This window comes from Calypte anna, chromosome 4A, assembly GCF_003957555.1.
Source record: "Calypte anna isolate BGI_N300 chromosome 4A, bCalAnn1_v1.p, whole genome shotgun sequence".
NCBI classification, from domain to species: domain Eukaryota; kingdom Metazoa; phylum Chordata; class Aves; order Apodiformes; family Trochilidae; genus Calypte; species Calypte anna.
The window spans coordinates 35,940,379-35,959,334 of NC_044248.1; the positions used below are offsets into that span (position 1 = coordinate 35,940,379).

At 39.7% G+C, this 18,956-nt stretch overlaps 1 protein-coding gene across 1 annotated transcript in view; it reads left to right on the forward strand.

The window, feature by feature from the left end:
- MMRN1 (multimerin 1) overlaps nucleotides 1-18,127 on the forward strand; it is a 45,991-nt gene extending 27,864 nt beyond the window's left edge. The window contains exons 5-8 of the mRNA XM_008493768.2: nucleotides 2,642-2,815; nucleotides 7,496-9,475; nucleotides 16,472-16,618; nucleotides 17,706-18,127. Coding sequence (XP_008491990.2) covers nucleotides 2,642-2,815; nucleotides 7,496-9,475; nucleotides 16,472-16,618; nucleotides 17,706-18,127 — 2,723 coding nt within the window. The remainder of the gene's footprint in view (nucleotides 1-2,641; nucleotides 2,816-7,495; nucleotides 9,476-16,471; nucleotides 16,619-17,705) is intronic.
- The last annotated feature ends 829 nt before the right edge of the window (nucleotides 18,128-18,956 follow it).

An 18,956-nucleotide genomic window follows, 5' to 3' on the forward strand; every position in this document is an offset into this window, starting at 1 on the left:
CTCAGTAGATCATTCCCATTAACCATGAACTCAAATATTAAGTATTTACTATGAAGAAACATGAAAAGTATCCATGATTTAGAGGTATTCAAGTAGACTTTACCATACTCCAGCCTGTACCACCTGAGAGTGCATATGCCTTAGATGGTACAGAGATGCTGCTGATGCAGTTATTCAGGAAGTCTGAGTACCTAGAGAATTGCCAACAGGAGTGCATCATGTTTAATAACAATAGAAGAAGTATGTGAAACATGCTTCAATAAGATAGTGGTTTGAAAAAACTATTCTCTGCTTGTGATATACTCCTCAGCACTGAGTGAGACATCACTTATCAGGTAAATATTGGGTGGTAAGTTATATGCAAGCATTTTGGCAGTGTTATTTACATGCTGTCAAGTGAGCTTGTAGTTTATGTTGTGAGGAGCTAGCAGATGGATAAGATGTTTAAGACAGTGTAAAAGAAGCATGTTCCTTGACCTTCCTTGCTACTTTCCTTTTCTTTTGAGTCTCTTTATGTTTCAGTTATGGATGTTACACTAGCTTTTTGTATAATCATCAGCTCTTACACACTATGGTGTTACTGTCACACAGTTGGCTTATATCCAAAAACATTTTATGAAAACATACAATATGGCAAGTTATGTTCTCAAGGTCTGTGTGTTCCCATGGTCAAGATACTGTTCTGGTGCTGTTCATGTGTGTTCTGCTGTCCACATACCGTTCATGTGTGCTGTGAGGACAAGATGTCAGCATTCAGGCTGCTACAGGTTTTTATTGAGACAGCACACACGCATATGGTCATGTCTGCATATGTTGCTCTTTAAGTCATAGTAGACAGAAAGAAAAACTAGAAAGCATTAGTGAGAGAGGGGAAGACTGAATCTGGCATGGGAATGTAGAAAGATATTTTGAAATGCAAGTTAGGAGAAGGCTGTTGCCTCTTGGTGACACTGTGTGAGCAACCAAGTTTCCCAGTGCTGGAGGGAGGAGGATGTTGTCTAGTAAAGCAGATAGGACTCGTGGAAAAGTGAACTTGATCAATAGAGCATTAAAATGTGCCACTTGGTAGGAATTCTGCTCTGAAAAATAACTCTGAAACTGGAATCTCAGAGCTCCATGTTAGTTACTTTTCAGTTATTTTTAAATTAAATGGGGTCAGTTTAGATTCTGGCTGTAAACCCTGCAAACGTGACCTGAGGCCAGGACTGTCTGCCCTGGTCTGTTGTTCTATCAGCAGATGCCAGCATCTACAAGCCAGACTCCCAGACTACATTTCCAGCTCCTACTATGCAGCCACTTTCAAAACTCACTTTCAGATTCATCTATGCAGCTTGTTTTCCCCCTTCAGCAAAAAAACCCAAAGAAAGCATTTCACCCTGCGAGTTAGTGATCAGTTTGGGTGATTATGCAGGAGCCAATAATGAATTCAAATCACTTTCTCATTGTAAAAATTCATCCAGGAGCAGAAGTATCCAGACCTGTCTGTCTGTCACAGCATAAAATTATGATGAAGAGTATTCAGAAAAGGCAATCCATCAATGGCTTTTCTTCACAGTGCCCTTGGGGGGAGTTAGCTGACTCTGATCTAGGTGGCTGAGTTATAAAAGCAACTTCGTGTCTGTCTAAGTAGACACCATGGGCAAAGTAAAGAGCTAGAGATGCTGCCAACATCACCTAAACCAGCCAGCCTTATTCATCAGGCTCCAGCAGTTATGAATTTTGTAACCAATGTGCCTCTACAGGAGGGTGTTCTCATGGATGCTGGCATGCTTCATCTGGGCTGACTGGTTTCACTTAGTGAATTTTCTGGATTTTCCCAACCAGTATTGAGTTAGATATGATAGTTTGGGGTTTTTTACATGCTAGAATTTTGAAGAATGGAAGTCTACTCAGAAGAACACTCCCGTTTACGTATAACCTGTGTTTTGTTTTGTTTTTTGTAGTCTACATGCCCCTGTGCTTCTACATGATTTCTGATTAACACTGTTTAGTGCCATGGGAATAGACACTGACACCATAATGTAAAGCTACAGAAGATATATTACTTAAGGGACATAAAATATAAAATACATGACTTCACAGGCTGAGCATCTTTTCTTAATGACAGCATAATGATCATTCCGAAGTCATTTATCTATTAGCTGTTTTTTTTTTTTTTGCCTTGTTGATGTGTTGAACAAGACATTATTTTGACCCTAACACTGAAAAAATCATTCCTTCAGACACAAGCTTTGCAAATGCGTGAAATTATGTTATAAATATAAGTAAAAGGCAATGCCTTTGTGATTGTGATAAAGGGGATGGACCAAGTGAGAGTTAACTGAATACCCTGTAGGGTGCTGTGTGGAGGAAGAATGGCTTTTTGCTGATTAAATATGCTAACCACTCAACATACTCTTGTGGAATTAGACATGTTTAATAATGGATAGAGATGCATCAGTGTTAGTTACTGCTGTGCTGCTGAATGTTGCTAATACATGATACATAACAAAAATCAAGATGATTCATTCAAGACTAAAAATTTTGAAACTTTTACCCCATTTCCACCTATTGTCTCTCAAGTCAATTATACTTTCCTCCCTCCACACCCCAGTGTTTTAATACTACTCTTTTCTTCTTATTATTTTGTTCTCCAACCTAGCACTGCCACAAAAAATGAGTGAGAAGATTAGCAGCCAGGAGATGAAACTGACTTTTCTACAGAAGAAGGTTGACAGCATTTCTGCTGCAATGAATGATGTGAACAGGATTCTTTCTTCTCTGGAAGGCAAAATCAATGAAGATAAGGGCAGAGAATTCCAATCTTTCCTAAAAGGTAAGAAAAATAAATTAATGTAATCACTCACCCAGTTAAAGGTGCCAGAAAGAAAAAAAAATGCTGAAAATATTCATAGACTGTCCTACTGTATTGCTCAATATTTATAGGGAGAGCTCTTTTTAAAATAATAGAGATTTGTTTGCTTTGACATTTTACCATGTGTTTTATGGTGACAAAAAATTTACATTCTTGGGTATTACATCATAGACATGGCAACATGTGTTACTATCAAGGCATTTTAATTTACTAAGAGCTTTTGAAAATTTTCTTTCTTTTTTGCTTATCTGACAGCTTCCAAAGGACATAGTATTTGATTTTCTATCAAGTAATATTCTTTAATTCTTATTTCACATGTGCAGGAAAACAAATAAGAAATTCTGTGATTGCTTTACTTATAACATGGTAAACATGCTGCTTAATAGATCACCTCTGATCATATTAGGCTACCTTTAATAAACATCTGTACTCATGTTCATGAGAAATACATGGTCAGGGATCAGGAGGCTGGGCAGACCCTTGCCAGCAGAATTATGCATGCATTCTTTGTGAATCCTACAGCAAGATCTGTTTGTTACCTAACTACAAATGGTGCTTAACAAATAGACTGGGACTGAGGCTTTTATTTCCTTGATGTGAATTATTTTCCTCATTTTTCAGCGACTTTCCCCGAACTGTTTATATTATATATTTGAATCCAGAGGACTTTTCTATTTTTCAAAAGTAAAATGAGGGAACTGGAGCTTCCTACAGTGAGGTTAAACTAAATGAAACAACAAGTGTTTTTCTGTTTTCTTTGAATTCACCAAGTGAGGTCCCATTTCTTTTATTTTCTGTCCTCCTCTGTCTCCTGAGCTGCTCATGCCACATGCTAGATGGCTCTCTTGTACCCTGGATCAGTTTATGCTATCCCTCACTCAGTGACCTGCTTTCACCTCCCCACATATTGCTAGATGGCATTGTTGACCTCACTGCTGACAATATTGTCTTTGAATATTTCCAATTTCCCTTCTGCTTTCTCTTCATTCTTCTTTATATTCCTCTCATTTTAGCTGTCATTTTCATGCTATTCCAAGACATGTTTTGCTGCATGCTGTGCTCCTATTTCTCCATTCCATACCTATATTTAAAGGTCCAGGTCCTAATTAAAATGTGCAGTAGAAAAAAATAAACATTTTCTATGTTCTCTGCAAATGTGTTCCAAGACATGGTTTTTATCTGCAGTGCTCTACATCTGCTTAGATGAAACAACCAGTTGCTGGCCCAAGTTTTTGATTTATGTTCTCAATCTATCTCCTAATCAAGTAGCTCTAATGAAAATGCTGCTATCAACTACTTTCCATGAGTCTAATTATGGGCACTCCAATATCTTGGCTTGTGCACAGGTAAACAGCAGGAATGCAGGGAGGAGAGCAGGGAGAATGAGGTTACTGCTGCTTCTTGTTTGTATATGTAATGTCAAGGGGCAACTGCAGTTTCTATCCAGGGAATATCAGTCATATTCCAGCTGGGCAAAGAGCACATCAAAGTAGCAGGAGCTGGAAAAGGGGTTTCTATGCTGTCCTCTAACATGGTAGATATATGCAGTATGGCCACATCAGACATGCTAAAAACTTCCTCTTGGAAGCTCACTTGAAGCAAAGCACAGCTATCCCCACCACCCCTGCTTTCCTGAAGCAATGTACTTTGGAATCACAGTTAAGTCTGTATTTGCTTTATGCTGTTCAGACTTCTGCCTTCTTCCCCTAATTTTCCATGTTCTGCCCAAGTCCTTTGCTCATATCACAGACATTCAAATGGCTTCTCACCTTTCCATCAGGGTTTGTTAAGAATGAGTACTGTTTCTGTGAACAAACAACACAGCTCACAAAGTCTTTATTTCTTTGTTTCATCTTTGTTTCTACCGTGGTCCCACAAACCTGTCATCTGTTGGTAGAGAGCAACATTCACTTGACTAACCCATACACTCCTCTAATTTGCTTAGGGAAACCAGAGAATTTTTTAAATTTTCAGTACATAGGAGATTATTCCTACTTTTTACATAGAGCAAATAATTGGGTTAATACAGTCTGTTAATACAGTGTCTTTTCTTCTTGGTATGCTTTCTTTGTCCTTTCACTCCACATCAAGTCTTTTTTATAGACTCCTTTCCTCTTCATTATTAACATGTACACTCCTTTAAAAATGAATTCAACAATGGAGAGTTAATCACTTCGAGTCAGAAATGTCATTTACAGCTGGATATATAACCTTAACTCAGTCTCCTGTGTACATACATTTATTTTGCCCATTATTCTTCAAATAATTGAAACTGCAAAGGGAGTATATGTTGACACAACGTAATTACACACTTTGGATGTCAGCCAGGAAGTTAAAATTAAAATTTATAATCTCATAAAAAGTGCAAGAGATCTTTAATGCTCACAGGCAGTTTGGACCTTTCTGTTTCAAAATGAATAACAGAGAAATTGAGTTACATCCACGAATATACTCAGCCATTACATACAACCCATGTTTGTTTCAGGTCCTTCTGCTCCCCTAGCCCCTGGTGAACTCAGGAATAGCACTTGCTAACCAGGTACAGTTATCCTAGCCAGAAAGTAAGAGGGAGGAACCTAAAGGTGTTTTATCAAGTTCCACTCTCTTGATAACAAGAACTCCTTAAAACCAGAAGAGCCCCAGAAAACACCCATGATCCAATTAAATCAAGTAGGAATGGGAGAGAGTGAGGCTGGCTCCTTCTTGTCTGTCACAAAGAGAAAATGCCACTTTAGGTCCTGAGGAAGATCTCTCACAGCAGGATGGTCTGTTAAGAAAATTTGTGGCATGAAGAAACGTAATTAATTCCTCACAGAAGGTGAAATGTAACCTTTTTTCTTTCAACAGCCATTAAACTTTTCATCACAGCTTACTGTGTTTCTTAAAGCACAGAATGTTTTTCAGAGTCACAAAGTAACCTGACCAAATCAGAAGTTGCAATAGTTTTTCTACAAGTCTGTTATTTCACTCTAAATTCATTTCTTGATTCTTCCTCTCAGCTGCCAGGAAATTCTTACTTGGGAGTCTTATTTACTGTTTTTTTCTTCATCAAAGTTCACAGAAAAAGCTTTTGTGTGTAAGTGTACATGTTCCTATGCACATTCATATGTGTACATCCATCTAGTTATTTACATGCTCTTTAGGTAATCAGAAGTAAAATAATAAAGACAATCTCAGTATTGTCACTTTGGTTTTTTTATACTTCATGAAAGAATTTCTGTAACTTGTGTGACCACAGCTGACAGTAATTGAATTTATTGTGTAGGAAACTTCATGTTCTATTTCTTAAGTGGCTCTTTTCAAGGCTTATTGCACCTGCCTGTTACATCCTGCCTTGAAAAAAATCCACAGTCTGAAAAAAAGGACAGATTTTTCTCCCCAAGCATCAGAGGTGTTTAATGGTTGTTTTACCAGGCATAATGACGAGTGAGACTTATTTACAGTTCATAAAAAAGTAAATATTATCAACTACTTTGTCTCTATTTTCAGCTGAAAACATATATGGGAACTCCTGATTAGAAAAAGCACTGTGCTTCTCTCTAGCTTGCTGAACATAACTATTTTTATTTGGAATTCTTTTGCACCCCTGGAGCCTAAAGTTGCATTGAGTTTCATGGCTCCTATTTCCTGTCATTTTACTGCTCTTGCTGATAATAAACTTTCAAATAAGATTTCAGAATATGTCTTACTATTTTAGAGATGAAGCAATAAAATCCAGGCTATTGAAGTAATTGAGAGGAAAACAGAAGAAGGCAACAAAGAATTTCTGCCTGTATCAGTACAATTTTAATAAGAGAACCAGTGGCCATCAAGGCATTGTAGAGGTTGGAGGGTTTAATCATGATATCATAAGCTGGCTCCTCATGGTTATAAGGTTTGGAAAAAACATGCAAGAATGTTTCAGTGTTTTAGCTGGACATAGGAGCTACCTTTGGAGAACAAATGAAAACATATCCTTCTAATCTCACACCAGAGCAGAACTACTGCTCTAATTAATTCAAACACATTATACAGCACTCCTGATGGATGCTACTTTTTGACTGTCTCAACCCATGTAAGTTTATGTGCGAGGCATATTTTGATGTTATTCACAGGAGAATTGACACACATGCACGACTACATAGTGCTTTTTAGGATCAGTGCTATTCCTAGGAGCTATTAGTTGTAGTTTGCAAGACTAACAAAGGGTTTGTACCTGTAAAAGATCTGATTTTTCAGCAGTCATGTTGCTAACTTCTGCTTTCAGTTTTTGATCATAGTGATGATTGAGGCAGGTGTTTTTTTTCCTGGAGAAAGGACACATCATTTTCTTATGACCCAGCCACAAAAGCCCATAGATCTCTTCATTTCAGTGCTCAGAAACAGCTTAGCTAGTAGATAAAACCTGTTAACACCCTTTCAAAATAATATCAAACCTCTGCTGACTTCAGTAGAACCAGGGACGAATCTTCAGACACACTTAGCCACCCTCTATATTCCTTGGCTTTGAGTTTTGCAGTTGTTTTTGAGGTTGGGTAAATTAGGGTGGGGATGTGTGTGTCACTTCTGTACAGCTCTGTGTTCACTCACATTGTGGGAAAAACTTACTTAATGCTAACAGAATTACTTTGATTGTTTCCATGTTTCTCCTTTTTCCCAAAGGTCTCAAATCCAGAAGTATTAATGAATTAGTCAAAGACATTGTCAGACAACAGTTGAAAGAATTTCAAGCTGAAATGCAAGAGAGTACGGCTCACATTTTCAAGACTGTGTCTGGGTTGTCAGATGATCTTGAAAATACAAAAGATTTAGTCAAACATCTCAGTGAAACTCAAAAAAAATTTACTGAGGAGAAAGACAGTGGACCAACAAAGCTTGACATCCTGGAGTTAAAGAGTCAGATAGGGCAGATGAAGGAGGAAATGACTCTGACTTGTGACAAGCCTATGAAGGCTCTACAGGAAAAGCAGAAATCCTTGGAACATAACTTGGAGCATCAACAGTCAAGAAGTGTAATTTATTATGAATCTTTAAATAGGACACTTACTGAAATGAAAGATGCCCATGAACAACTGCTATCAACTGAACAATCTTCAAGCCAAAACATCCCCTCAGCAGGTAAAGTCTCGGAGTACAATGTTACAGAGTACATGTTCACACTGCATGAGAAAGTAAAGAAACAAGGAATGATGGTACTGCAAATCTATGATGACTTAAGAGTCCAGGATAACAAGATTAACAATCTCAGTGTTGCACTGGAAATTCAGAGAGATGCTATTCTGGGAGTCTGTGATGACATGTTGTCAGAGAGCAGAAGGGATTTCCAAACACAGCTGTCAGCAGCCCAAGAGAACTTGCTTGTCCTTAACAAAAGTCTCTCTGGCCTGGTCCTTCCATTGGAAAATAAGATGGACAAAATGAATGAGCAACTTAATGATTTGTGCTATGATATGGAGATCCTACAACCCTTGATTGAACAAGGGGTACCTTTTAGTCTGTCCTCAGAGGATGAACAACAGATCCAAGCTGAAGTGGTCAATGAAAAGCTTGAAAACCTCACAACTGTCATTAATAGAATGAATTCTGCAATTAAGGAGCTTTCCAAAATGCAGGAGGAACTTAAAAATGAATCACAGGCTTATCAGGAACTATTTGAGAGTCGTGTTAATGAATGTTCCACAGAAATAGAGGATGGATTAAACAAGACCATGATGATAATAAACAGTGCTATTGATTCTATTAATGATAACTTTGTTCTGAAGGATACACTACATGTTATAAGAAATGAGACTGAAGTCTGCTGTGGCAGGGCTAAGGAACTGGACCAGGTCCTGGATTTCATTCCTCAGTTTCAACAGTTGAATGAATCCCTCCAGACACTGCTCATTGGCAAGAAGTATGAAGTCTCTTCACAAGTAGCTTTGTCCCTTTCTGATATTCCATATGATGAGTCTGAAAAAAGCATCCTCCACAATTTCAGAAGACTTTTCTACATTTTAAATGTAACATCATCAAAAGTGGAAAATCAGCAACAAGCTATCAGCCACTTGGAAGAAAAAGTAGTTGACTCTATGGAGGAATCAAGGGACCATGAGGTTCGCCTTCTGAGTGTGGAGTCAAAAATGTCAAAATTTTTAGCAAACAACTGTATCTCACTGAAAAAAACCCAAGCTGCCTCAATAGAGAAAGAGCAAGCATTCTCACTTCAGCTCCAGATACTGAGTTCCAGGATCAAAGCCCTGGAAGCCAAGTCAATCCGCTTCTCAAATGTCATCCCACTTCTGAACAAGACTGCTCATGAGGCCTGGGGGCTGTGTCAGGATACCAACAGCCACATCCAAAACCTGAATGCCAGTATCCCTCTGCTAATTCAGCTTGCTCAGCCAGACATCCCCCTGCTGCAGAGAGGCCTCAAAGAACTCATTGACTCTTTGCTTGAAATAAAAGCAGGAAATATCCTGAGGAATTTAAGCCAGCATGTTGATGTGTCAGTGGCAAGTGCAATGAGCAACATCACCAAACTTCAGAAACAGGTGAAACCAGTTATAAAGAAACCAGCTCCAGTGAAAAAGGGGGCAGCAAATGTTACCATGAGCCTGGCAAGCCGAAGTCAGAGAAACACAGATAACTCTATAGATTCAGGTAATGCGTTTTACTACACATTGGGATCTTTATAATGACACTTTATGTAACCATTGGGATGAACTGAGGTGGAAGACTCAGGGTGAATTAAAAGTCCAAAGAATGTCATAAAGAGTGTTTCAGAGGAACTCATTATTCTAGTCTCTTGCTTACAAGAGAATGCATTTTTCTTACAAGGAGACTTTGCATTAAAGCATCTAGAAGCTTCATTTAATTTTCCTTAATAAATCCACCCCTCATCAGTTTAAGATATATGTGCATGCACCCGTGCTCAGCTGAGAACCTGAACTTTCAAAGGTAACTGACAATTTAGACAACAGCTGAACTACAAGAATGTTGTGTCTGCATCTCAATTAGCAGTTTTAGTTTAAAAAAAAAAAGTAAGCTGGGAAAGAAATCTGGTGTTGCAGCAGTACTTTACAGTGTTGGTGAAGATGAAAAGTATCAAAAACTTGAAGCAAGTGAATACACCAAATTGTTCTAATGAGGCTTTTGTAAGCTCCTTTAGTACTTCACTGAGATCATTAGCACAGTTACAATTACAAGAGGTTGTTCTTGCAGAATCAGGAGCCCAACCAATAAAGTAGGTTTGACTCAGGTCCATCTGAAGCTCAGCTGAGTAGGAGCTGCCATTCTTAAAAAGGACATTTAGAGTGTGATTCACTTATGAACTTAAATTCAAATGTCATCATGGATGAATACACAGAAATGCAAATTCTGAGTTATGACTTTTGGAATCATATTTGAGTGAAAATCAATAGCACAAACTAATGCTTCATGGGAGTATAATTTCTGGGAAAATGCAAAATATGAAGAGTGGTGAATCATAGAATCATAGAATTGGCTGGGTTGGAAGGGACCTCAGAGATCATCAAGTCCAACCCTTGATCCACTACCACTGCAGCTCCCAGCCCATGGCACTGAGTGCCACATCCAGTCTCTTTTTAAATATCTCCAGGGATGGAGAATCCACTACTTCCCTGGGCAGCCCATTCCAATGCCTGATCACCCTCTCTGTAGAGAAATTCTTTCTAATATCCAGCCTAAACCTCCCCTGGCACAACTTGAGACCGTGCCCTCTTGTCTTGCTGAGAGTTGCCTGGGAAAAGAGCCCAACCCCCCCCCTGGCTCCAACCTCCTTTCAGGGAGTTGTAGAGAGTGATGAGGTCTCCCCTGAGCCTCCTCTTCTCCAGGCTGAACACCCCCAGCTCCCTCAGCCTCTCTTCATAGGATATTTGCTTAAGTCCGTTCACCAGCCTGGTTGCCCTCCTTTGGACCTGCTCCAGGACCTCAATCTCCTTCCTGAGCTGAGGGGCCCAGAACTGGACACAGGACTCAAGCTGTGGCCTCACCAGGGCTGAGTACAGGGGCAGAATCACTTCCCTGGACCTGCTGGCCACGCTGTTCCTGATAGAGGCCAGGATGCCATTGGCCTTTCTACTCATTGAAGTGAGTAGAAATCCTTTAGAGGACACTAAATCACTTTGAAGTGAGACAGGTTCCTAAATGACAGATAGATGTCCAGACACTTCTGCAGACCCAGACCCAAACCTTTTCTATACAACATGTTTAAACTTATGAACAATTCTGAAACAATATATGGTTCTTATTGTAAGCAGATGTGTAGGAGTAATAAGAGCTACCACTCTTGTTCATGAGCTAAGCTGATAGTCAATCTCTCTTTCCCTTCCCATGCCTCCTCCCCTGTTCATCTCCTCTGCCCTAGGTACTGCACTTCTCAGTAATCAATGGAAAGAATCCCATTTAAAGCCTCAGTCCCACGAGTAACTTTCCTTCTGCTGAAGTCATCCCCTCTGAAGATTTCAGTTCTTGGTTATCTTTTCCAAGTTAGAGAGGACACACAGGTATTCCAACAGGTGGTCACACTTCAAAACAAATTGAGATTTGCCAGATTCTTGCTACAGAGTAGTTTGATTATTTTTACATTAGAAATTGCAATTCTTTCTCAGCTATTTTTATTTGCTATCTGTTCCTGGCTCTGCATAGGACAGAAACTCAAAACCCTTGTTCACAATTAAAATGAGGGGAAAATGAGATGTGATGCCTTTGATCTTTCCTGAACCTTTGACTTCATTGGAAAATGTCACTAGTGCTGCTTGCCTGGAGCACAGGAAGTTGCCAGCCTGTTTTTTACTCTACATTAATGAATTAATGCCTTTCCTATTTATTATTTATTTCATGATGAATTTTAACAAATAGCTTGCTTGATACCATTGGATATATGCTTGTTTTTACAGACAGTGTAGATCTTTGCAGATGTTGAAAAGGTCTATTTTTGAGCAATGTTTCTACACAGCAATGTTTATGCAGACTTTTCCATCAGTAATGAGCTTTAGCACCCAGTGATGTCTCATGCTTAACAGCCCTTCATTACATTTCTGTAAGTTAAAGAAGTAAGACTATTATCCTAACCAGCAAGTATCCATTGCCTGCCTGGGTAGATTTTTCTTCTCTAGAAAAGCTTTTTCTAAATTCCAGGAGTCCTTCTACAGATGTGCACCAACTCTACTAAAGTTTCTAGGAAAAAAAAAGGAAGGCATAGTTTGCAAATCACATATTTGATCTTAGATAATATTTTTCAATTAAAACAGATGAGAAGAAAGTTCTAGAATTATACTTCACTTTGACTCCAACATGTTCAAAGTTTGATCCTCATCTAGTACACTGAGGTTTTCATTGTCTTGAACATGATCAGGATTTGGCCCTGAGGTGATACTTTCCTCAGTACTCATTTGAAATCAATGAGAAATAATTTGAGTTTGCATAATGTATACAGGGACATTCAGGGCTGGAAACTTCTCCTGTGGTTGAATGAATGAAATAGAAGGGTTTTGTCACTTGAAGGCTACAATATGAGCATGAGGGATGAAAAAAACCACTTTACCTGCTACTAACTGTAACAGCAGTCTGGGTAAATAAAACAGGGAATGTCTAGAGATGTCTTCAAGCAGCAAACATAAGGGAGAAAAAATATAGAGCAAACTCCTCGTTAATCTTGCTTATGGATAATGCCTGGTCCTACCTTCCAAAGTACTGCTCTGCTGCTGAGATGCACGATGCAGTGTGAGGGCAGCTCAACTCAGTTCCTAATTCCCTGTTGCCATGTAGTGCTGTGCCTGTGTCTAGAGAGCCTAGAGGCTGCCAGGCTTTTCAAAGGTAAGTGCATTGTCTTGTTGCAGGTTTTGGATTAGTTGTGGTTTTACTTTATTCAGGTAATGCCACCCTTCCATCAACAGGAATAACAGAGGGTGCAACTGTGTTATTCATGCATTTAAAACAGTGCATTCATGTGTGATAGAGGTAATTTAATTCTTCTCTCTGTCTCTGGTTTTGCTTTCACGTTATTTCTGACTTCTAACAAAAATGGAAGTTTCCATTGTTGCTTTATCGTTGAAGCCTGCAGTGAAATAAACATTTAAATGGTAGCTATCTTGCATTTTAAATGCAAAATTTTGATGTTTCTGCCAGTACAGCTTGATGACCTATATTTCAAATTTGTATGTTTAACAGGCTGATGAAACTGTTTTGTTGTTTTTGATTTAGTGACCCTGAAATCATCCCTCTGGAAGTATTAGTTACCTCTGCTTAGCAGAGCAACAGAGCTGTCATGATCCAAGCATCTCGGATCAGTCTTGACAATCTGCCTCCACCCAAAACAGCACAGCTGAGGCATCTCTCCTGCCTGATTTTTACCCAAGAGCACTGCTGGTGAATCTTTGTGCTTTTTTTGCACCACCAAGATGCTAAACAGTGCTTATACCTGCATTCCCTCTCAGGGCCCTCCACACTATTTGTCACTTGTCCAAGTGAGGCACTAGCCCTGCTGTCACCCTCAGTTCCTGGCTGCCAGCCCTGGTAGGGCTGTCCCTCTGCTGCTGTCCCCTGGCACTCCTCATATCCAAGCTACTGGGGATGCACACAGCTTCTGTCACTGTCAGACTGAGATCACTAAACCAGAGGTGATTAATAATTGTAGACTGAAAACCAGCCTGACCCTATGTGAGCAGGGTGGTTTATTAGATTCCCAGGCTCTTCCCATCTTCCAGAGCTTCCCAGGAGACACTTCCTGATAACTAAATATTGAGAAAATGTTAGTAAATTACTTCCAGTTCAAGAATTTCCAGATTGAACCACTGGAGTCACTTTACATAAAGACACCATTAAATTGCTAAATATTTGATTTGCTTCTAAACAACACCCCAGTAGACACTGACAGAGCTTTATTATTTGTTTGAAGACTTCTTTGTACACTATTTGCACTTTATTTCCCAAAAGAGCTTCTGGCTGCGTGCCCTCCTGAAGAGTAGCAAACCTCAGCATTAACAGGCTCACTTCTACCATACTGAGTGTAAACAGCATCTGTGCTCAGTGTATTCTCTGTATGTACTATAGCAGGAGATACTTTCTTAAACTGAACTTCTTGGCACCTTTACTGCAATCAGAGAATAAGGACACGGTGTCTCAGCATGGCCTTCAGCAAGCAAAAAAGAAAACACTGGGCAGAGGGGCAGCCTCAGCCGGAACTGACAGCAAATCCATACTATTGGAAGTCCACGTGGAAGTTAGAGAGAGATTACTGGATCAGTGGAATCCTAGAGCATTTGCCTCTTACTATGGAAATCCTAACTTGACTTGAACCTCTACACAGCTCCTGGTTCTTAGCAAATGGAGCAGGCTCTCCAGGTGCTGTTAAGCAGTGCTGCACCTGGAGGAATAATTTATTGTAGGTAAATCTATGTCTGAATTTGATTTAACTCCAAGGTTAAGTTCAGGCAACATTATCCCTCAACAGATTGTTAAAATGCTAGTCTCAATCTCATTATAATTTCCTTTTTGTGATCATTTTCCTGTTCTTTGGATTTATTTCTTGTTTATGATAAGCAGGCTGCCACGTTCGTACAAAAAGCTTTTGTATTTTGGGAATAGGATGCTGTCAGCACAATCAGCTCTTTTCCTTCCTTTCTGCTTTCCTTTCACACTTGGTAAATATGTGGCTGCTTGGTAAACATGAGTGAAAAACAACTTCAATTAAGTGTGCAGCAAAACTATTATCTGAGAAGAAAATCAGTATTACCTCATGTCCAGTTGTGACCCCAGCCATGACTGTCCTAAATTGTTTGATTTCTGGTATTACAGGATGGACATGAAAAGAATTGCTCTTGTATTTTTAAGTCCTTGTGCTCCATCAGTGCAAATTCAAGTGGCAACACACAACATGCTTTAGCATTCTGCTTACTCAGCAAAAATTCCATGTGGAAATAGTTTGCCTTAATGCAGGATGACAAAATGGCTGGATGAAAATTTGAAGATAACTACAGGCATTACTGAAATATCTATATCTACATTCCCCTGGTAATAAGTAGACACTTGTATTTTTTTTTCCCACATACCAACCTACATTTACTATCACAGGACTGTGTGGAGTTCTCTTTCCGGAGTGCTGCTGGTAGTTCCAGGCAAAGAAAAGCTTTACTTTCTAAAAAAATATTGCTTTTCTTTCACCAAAGTAAGAGAAAGGAAAAATATATGGCTTGGGATTGCTTTGTGGTTAGAATTTTTAACATGGCCTGAATATTCTTCCTCCCAAACTGCCATGACAACGCATTATACAATTATGCTCAGAGCTCAGCAGCACCAGACTGGCAGATTCCTCTGTATCCTCTCTATTCCAGGCTGTGGTCTGGCCAGCTCATCCACAGTCAGGAAGAGAGGAAAGGACATCCTCAGTGAGGGTGTTTTGCAAAACCACCTCCATGGTATCATTTGTGTTCCTTGCAGCACAACACTTTTACAGCAGTCTCCGTAGATATCCTGGAACTGAGTTATTTATGGTCAAGGACAAATACTGGAAGTGGTTTAGATAGCATTTAGGATCATTCATCACCAGTAGCCAGATTCTCCTGCAATGGTTGTGACACATCTGGGTGAGTAATGTCACAGGCAGGACAGTCCAATCTGTACAGCAGCAGCACAAAATCTGTGTTTTTGTCTGCTGAAGGATAAGCTGGCTCTGTCCTAGGAGAGCAGCCTTCTGTGCCTGGGACACCAAACCAAAGTACAGATTTGCCTGAACTGTTTCATTTGTCATGCGAAAAGCAGGAAATAAAATTGAGAATGTCAGAATTGGGAATATCTTTAATCCTATGGTTGCACACTGATTTTCACTTATGTCTTGTTTTGCTGTAGTGTCTGAGGGCTGCTGTACAGGGAGGGAAGAAGGAGCCTGAGCCAGGTGCTCAAGCACTGCCACTGGGACCAGCTAGGAGGGGGAAGTGAGAACCAGGAAGTGGGTGGACTACAGGTCACTGTGTCAGACTGTGGCAAGGAAGGGTGGATTCTCAGCCCCCTCCATTTCCTGATGGGAGTGAATATCCTCCAAAGTGAATTTGTCCTGAGGAACAGCCATAGGGCCACTCTGCCTTAGGTTATTATGGAAAGACTTGTGGAACAGCAGAAGTAGAATTTTCTAATGCTTGGCTGCAGCCAGGCTTTGCTGGTTTAAAACTTATGTTGCAGGGACAGAGGTTATTAAATTGAGGAGGGCAGAAGAGAAAAAAATGAGCAAGGAGAAGTTGGTATTTGTTGTCAAGAGTCTCTTGGACTGTATGATCACAGATGTTCAGATATCCCAATCTTTTGATGGTTCTCATTGTGTTTGACAAGTGAGATGCTCTAAACTGTAATATGTTTTATCTTATTACATGTACCTGGCCCTCTGAGAGATGCAGCACTTGGTATTTATTGGTAATTCTGAGAGAAGCTGAGGGTATACTGTGTTCAGGCAAAGAGGGAGGCTGGCATAACAAAGGGTCTGAACAGCTTGGACTGAATATGGTCTTCACGCTGAACCACAGCAGAAATTCCACCAGCTTTATGAATTGGCAAAGAGGATTTCCAAAAGACTCAAAACCTGGGAAGTGGCACTGTAGTGACATTGCATCTGAGGTTGTTTGTTTTCCTCCCTCTCTATCACAGGGCTGTATTCACCTTGTGCCAGTTCCCCATGCCAGAATGGAGGAACCTGTATCAATGACAGGCAGAGTTTTGTCTGTGCTTGTCGCCACCCCTTTGGAGGAGTCAACTGCAGTACAAAGCTGGTGAATGACAACTCTCTGAGTGTTGGTAAGTAACAAATTCAGTTGTTCCATGGGCCAGCCTCTGCCCCAGTGCCTAATCTGGGAGAATTTGCTGGTCAGAGGTCTCACATTTCACTTTAAGGAGTGCTGACTCAAGCAGTGGGGTCCTGTGTTTTGGTGCTGAAGACAATAATCCCAGTGGGTGACTCATGATCTCTCTCTTTAATCTGACCAGACAGAGGGATTAAATTGGACTAGGACCAGCTGTGATTGCTGGAAAGATCCCTGCTGAATTCTGCAGAGCAGGAGGTTGTGCAATGGATGGATCTGAAGGGTGATATAAAATCACACCACTGGGGAAATACTAGCTTCAGCATGGTCGTAAATGCTCTATAAATACCAGTGGGACTGTGGCCTCAAGGAGTTATTTCAGGCACTAGACTGATTTTTTCATCAGCAAAGGATGCAGCCCTTGAAAGATATTTCAAAAAAGAAAAGTGAAAAGCTGTGCTTATTCAGTCTGGAAACAAACAAATAATTTATATCCAGGCCACACGGAATGTGAATTTTATGCAGCTTTCAGCAGCCATTTGGCTGATTCTCACTCATGACAGCATATGAATGCTGAATAAAATCATTTGTACAGTGGCAGGGAATCATAGTGTGCAGGCTCAGCTTGAAGAGAAGAATGTATACTTTTATTCCCTCATTTAACGTCAGGAGTGCTGAACCTCTTCAGTGTTTGCCTAAGATTTGTGGAGAAAATTTTTGGCTTCAGTACATATAGATGCATAATAAAAGATCCTGGGGTGGAAAAAGTGTTTGGGGGGGGGCCATGGAGAAAGAAATAAAAGAAAAATTGCAGCTGCCTTAATGATAACATCGTATAGATAAAAAGTTCCCTTGCTGTTTCTAAAATTGCTCCTTTGTGGATACATCTAGCTCTAATTGTGAAAAAAACTTGGTTTTATACAATACAGGAAAACTCTGTGTTTATGTAGAAATACTGTGCTTCAGTTGCCCAAGCTACTGGATGATGTGATTTCAGAAAAGCTGCTTTTGGTATTCTGGCTGGTCTGACTTGTCTTTATGCAATCTAACATTACTTGAAATTGTTCTTTATTCCTTTCCAGATTTTTCAAAAGGATCATACAGATATGCACCTATGGTGGCTTTCTTTGCCTCTCATACATTCGGAATGACGACTCCAGGCCCCATCAGATTCAATAATCTGGATGTTAACTATGGAGCTTCATTTGCCCCAGCAACTGGGAAGTTCCATGTTCCATATCTGGGGGTCTATGTTTTTGAATATACCATTGAATCATTTAGTCCACGGGCCTCTGGCTACCTGGTCATTGATGGAATAGACAAACTCACTTTTCAGGCTGAAAATATTAATAATAACAAGTACACTGACAGAGTAATTACTGGAAATGCTTTATTAGAGTTAAATTATGGTCAACAAGTCTGGCTAAGGCTGGCAACTGGCTCTATACCAGCCAAGTATCCACCAGTAACTACATTTAGTGGTTACCTGTTGTACCGTACCTAAGTCAGTCATAAATGCCATCTTCAAATGAAGCAATCTGCAGGTAATTTTTCTTTGCCTTTAAATACTTTATATCTTTGACAGTATGAAGTTTCCGAAAGTAACCAATATGGTAGTGTCTGAAGTGCTGATTCTCCAAGAAGTTGCTTGTTTGTAGCTATCTGCCAATTTAGAAAGAGAGTCCATACCTGGGAGAGAGGGGGAAAAAAGTCTTCTTTAAATAAGCATGACTGGGGAGCACAAATCTGATTGTGTTATGCATTTACATAGCATAAATGTACTTACACAAGGTTGCTGAGAATGAGTTTCCCAGACAAATCAAAACTTGGTTTGATTATTCTTTTCCAACCTGAGTGCATACCAAAGGTGATGGATAGATTTTGTTGACTCAGATGCTGGGTTACTACTTAGCTCCTTGTATCAAGTGATAATCATTTGTATATATTCTGTTTGGAAAAAATATATTTCCTTTTCATTTCATCTCACATTTACCATATACCTGGTAAGTCAGTGTTTAATTCATGATTTTTTAAAAATGTAAGCTGTATGATAACAAACTGGGTTTTTATCTAGCAGAAGAAACCAAGAGGGACTTATTTAAAAGCTGCATGTCAACACAGTCAGATTAGAAATAAGGCACCCAGTTTTAGCAGTGAATATAATTAATTATGGGGAAAACATAGTAACTGATTTGTTGGAGCCTCTCTTTTGCTTGAAGCATTTAAACCACACATGGATTTTCCTTAGGTGTTAAGTTTTTGGGCAAACATGTTTGGATTGACTTCACACAGATTTTAGTGTGTGAACTTTGGTCTATAATGTTCACAAGGTT